Source organism: Pterocles gutturalis, unplaced genomic scaffold (genome assembly GCF_000699245.1).
Source record: "Pterocles gutturalis isolate BGI_N339 unplaced genomic scaffold, ASM69924v1 scaffold30879, whole genome shotgun sequence".
Classification (NCBI taxonomy): domain Eukaryota; kingdom Metazoa; phylum Chordata; class Aves; order Pterocliformes; family Pteroclidae; genus Pterocles; species Pterocles gutturalis.
In genome coordinates this window covers 2,381-5,780 of record NW_010136722.1, presented here as the reverse complement: position 1 = coordinate 5,780, position 3,400 = coordinate 2,381, and the positions used below count along the sequence as shown (strand labels likewise).

General features: G+C 64.3%; 1 protein-coding gene across 1 annotated transcript in view; it reads right to left on the bottom strand.

Moving 5' to 3' along the window:
• The window catches only part of LOC104468330 (collagen alpha-2(IX) chain-like), a gene marked incomplete at both ends in the record, with an annotated part of 6,522 nt that overhangs the window by 1,226 nt on the left and 1,896 nt on the right, over window positions 1–3,400 (bottom strand). Inside the window, 12 exons of the mRNA XM_010082411.1 lie at window positions 53–106; window positions 200–236; window positions 587–640; window positions 797–841; window positions 1,038–1,091; window positions 1,238–1,291; window positions 1,445–1,548; window positions 1,777–1,830; window positions 2,031–2,084; window positions 2,173–2,226; window positions 2,463–2,516; window positions 3,168–3,221. Coding sequence (XP_010080713.1) covers window positions 53–106; window positions 200–236; window positions 587–640; window positions 797–841; window positions 1,038–1,091; window positions 1,238–1,291; window positions 1,445–1,548; window positions 1,777–1,830; window positions 2,031–2,084; window positions 2,173–2,226; window positions 2,463–2,516; window positions 3,168–3,221 — 672 coding nt within the window. The remainder of the gene's footprint in view (window positions 1–52; window positions 107–199; window positions 237–586; window positions 641–796; window positions 842–1,037; window positions 1,092–1,237; window positions 1,292–1,444; window positions 1,549–1,776; window positions 1,831–2,030; window positions 2,085–2,172; window positions 2,227–2,462; window positions 2,517–3,167; window positions 3,222–3,400) is intronic.

The following is a 3,400-nucleotide window of genomic DNA, read 5'->3' as shown; positions in this document are numbered from 1 at the left end:
GCCATGCCGCGGTGCAAGCCCCCTTCCCAGCCCGCCTGCGGGGGCCACTCACCGGTTTGCCCTGCTCGCCGGGGGGGCCCACGAGGCCACGCTCCCCACGGTCACCCTGCGGAGAGCCAGGAAGAGCAGAGTCAGGAGAAGCTCCCCGCACCAGCACCCACCCTGGGGTCCCCCAGACTCACCTTCAACCCGGGGACACCCTGCGGTCCCTGCTCCCCCCGAGGTCCTGGTTCACCCTAAGAGGGGGGGAAAAAATAAAACCAACAAAAACCCAGACCAGATGCCTCTCTCCTGCATTCACACACCATCATCTGCCCTTCATCCTTCCCCAAGGGATGGGTGGCCCTGTCCTTGTCCCCTGCAGCCACGCCAAGGGCTGCCACAGCAGCGGGTGGCCAAGGAGGGGGCAGCAGGGCTGGAGAGGTGGCCCTGGGGGGTCCTCGTGGGGAAGCTGCTGCGGGGACAGAGGGAAGGGGATGGAGGGAGGACAAAGTGCCCAACTCCGCTTTCTGTTCGACAGCAAAGAGGGAAAAAAAGAGCAAAAGAGAGAAAGAGCTACCCGCAGGTTTGACATCTCGGTACTTACGATCTGCCCTGGGGCACCGGTGACACCGGGCTGGCCCCGAGCACCCGCTTCACCCTGCAAACAGGAGACAGGTTCAGGGACAGCAAGGACAGGGGAGGGGACGGGATGGGGACACGGCTGCGGGCTCAGGGATGGAGCATGGAGGCTGCCACTGCACTGCGGGGGACAGGGCAGGTGTCAGAGGGGAGACCCCGGCCCCCCCAGACCCACCTTGTCTCCTGGGCCACCTTTGCTCCCCGGCTGGCCCGGCAAGCCCTGTGGAAACAGAGCCGGGATCAAACCCCGTGCACAGCCCCGGAGGCAGAGACCCTGCCCGTGCCCCCAGCCTGGGGGCAGCATCCCTGCTGGGGGCTGGCCTTGAGCCCCGGCACAGCACGGGGATAGGGGTGCCCCCCCATGGGTTATGGGGTACCCTCCCAGGCAGGTGGGGGTCTCACAGTCCTGTACTCACAGCTTGTCCCCGGTGTCCTGGAAGCCCCGGGCGGCCAGCTTGTCCCACGCCACCCTGCAAGGGACAGAGAGGAGCCTGGGGGCAGCATCCCTGCTGGGGGCTGGCCTTGAGCCCCGGCACAGCACGGGGATAGGGGTGCCCCCCCATGGGTTATGGGGTACCCTCCCAGGCAGGTGGGGGTCTCACAGTCCTGTACTCACAGCTTGTCCCCGGTGTCCTGGAAGCCCCGGGCGGCCAGCTTGTCCCACGCCACCCTGCAAGGGACAGAGAGGATGTCACCACATTGCGGAGAAAGGTGCAGAAATGGGGTTTCCATGGGACAAGGGTCCAAAGGGGGACGCTGTCCTTGACCCCATGGGGACTGCCACGCTGCACCGGCCAGGAGATGCCACATCAAGATCTGGGACTTTATGCCACTTGCTGTCCCCCCCAGCAGCCCCTGCCCACAGCTGCTCACCTTCACGCCTGGGATGCCCGGGGTGCCGTCCTTGCCATCGATGCCCGGGAGACCCTGCGAAAGGGGGAGAGTTGCTGCTCTGGCTGACACCTCCGAGAGGGACTGAAAGGTTTGTGGTGGGGGCAAAAAAAGGCTGGGAAGGGAAAGGGAAGCTCCAGTCCCACATGGAGCTTGGGTGTAAGGATGTGGGGTGGCTCCGAACAGGACAGAGAAGGACAGAGAGGTCTTCTTGCGAGGAGTTTAGCCCCAGACGTGGGTACCGGTGCTGCTGGCTGTACTTACGTTCTCCCCCTTGGGGCCGATGTCTCCTTGGGGACCCCTGATGCCACGGCCACCCTGGAGTGGGAGACACAAGCATTATTTCAGCCACCCCCTTGCTGCAGCGGATGGAGCTGGGAGAGGGAAGAGATGCCCATCGCGGTCACCCCAGGCAGAGCCCCTCTCTGTGCCAGGGAGCGGGGCCAAGCTGGGGAAAAGGCAGCGTTGGCATCACCAGGGCCACGGTGCTGCCCTCCCCGATGGAGTGGGTTACCTACCAGATCTCCCTTCTCACCGGGGTCCCCGGGTGGTCCCTTGGGGCCTTCCCTGCCCTGGAGGGGAGAAAGATGGGGACTGAGCAGCAAATTGTGGGGTCCCCCACCTTCCCTGCAGCCCCTGGGGATGAGGGAGGGCACTCACCGGCCGCCCCGCAGCCCAGATGGTCCCGACCATCCCTTTGTAACCAGCAGGACCCTGCAAAGAGACCATGGCGGGGTCAATCCCTCCCATCCCAACCTCAGCCCACATCCAGATCCAACCCCACTAGCACGAGGCAGTCCAGCCCCCTGAGATGGCCACACAGCCCTGGTAGAGATGCTCCAGGGAAGCAGCCTCCAGCCTGGAAAGCATCACCCTGGGAGCTGGTCCCTCTGACCCCGCAGCTGGGCACAGCCACCCCTGCATCACCCCCTCCATCCCCCCATACTTACCGTCTCGCCCTTGGGTCCCTCCATCCCGGGGTAACCCCTCAGGCCCTGGGGTCCCTGCAGGGAAGGAAACAACAACCGGCTTAGCTGGAAACGGCCCCAGGAGCAGCGCAGGGGGAAGCCGCAATTAAAGCAAAAGCCGGTGCTGGGAATCAGCCAGTTTTGCCAAACACGAGGTGTTTCTGTCCCATGGCTCACTCCTAATTCTGCAGCCCCCCGCCAGGCGCCTTTCCAGCTGTCGGTTCCATAACAGCAATGGGCCCAAACTGGTGCTGCTTCCCCCCTCAAAGCTCTTGGCTTCAAAGCGGTTTTGCCCTTTCCCGGACCGAAGGGCTCAGCCTGTTAATTGCTTTTCGCCTTCAAAGGGCTTGGCGAGCTCAGACAGCTCTAATCCCTGCGTCCCCGCGGTGCGCTGGCCGCTGCACCCCTGGTTCAGGTGGGTAAGGGGGGGCTCGGTGCACATGAGCGATTTGGCCCCGGATGGACCACGGAGCGATCCATCGGGATGCAGCTTTGCCTCCTCCAGCTGGGATGAGGGAGGTGGATGGGATGAAGGCTTTGCTCCAGACCCAGCGGTGGGTCCCCAAGAGCAGGGACACGCTGATGTCCTGTCCCTGGTGTCTGGGCCGAGCACAAACCAGCCACCCCCGGGGCACGTGGGGGCAGAGCAGCAAAGAGCAAAGCAGCAAAGAGAAATGCATACGGTACCGGGGGGCCTGGGACACCTTGCTCTCCGGAGACACCAACATCCCCCTTGGGGCCCTGGGGAGGGATGGAGAAGAGAGAGGTGAGCATTGGGGTGCAGTGGGGGTATAAACCCTGCTGGAGATCTGAGACCCCCTCCCTGGGACCTGGTAGGGGTTGGGGACAGGTCCCCCCACCCCGGGAACCAGCATGGGAAGAGCACCCTGTCCACCCTCCATCTCCCAGCCCTGGATCTC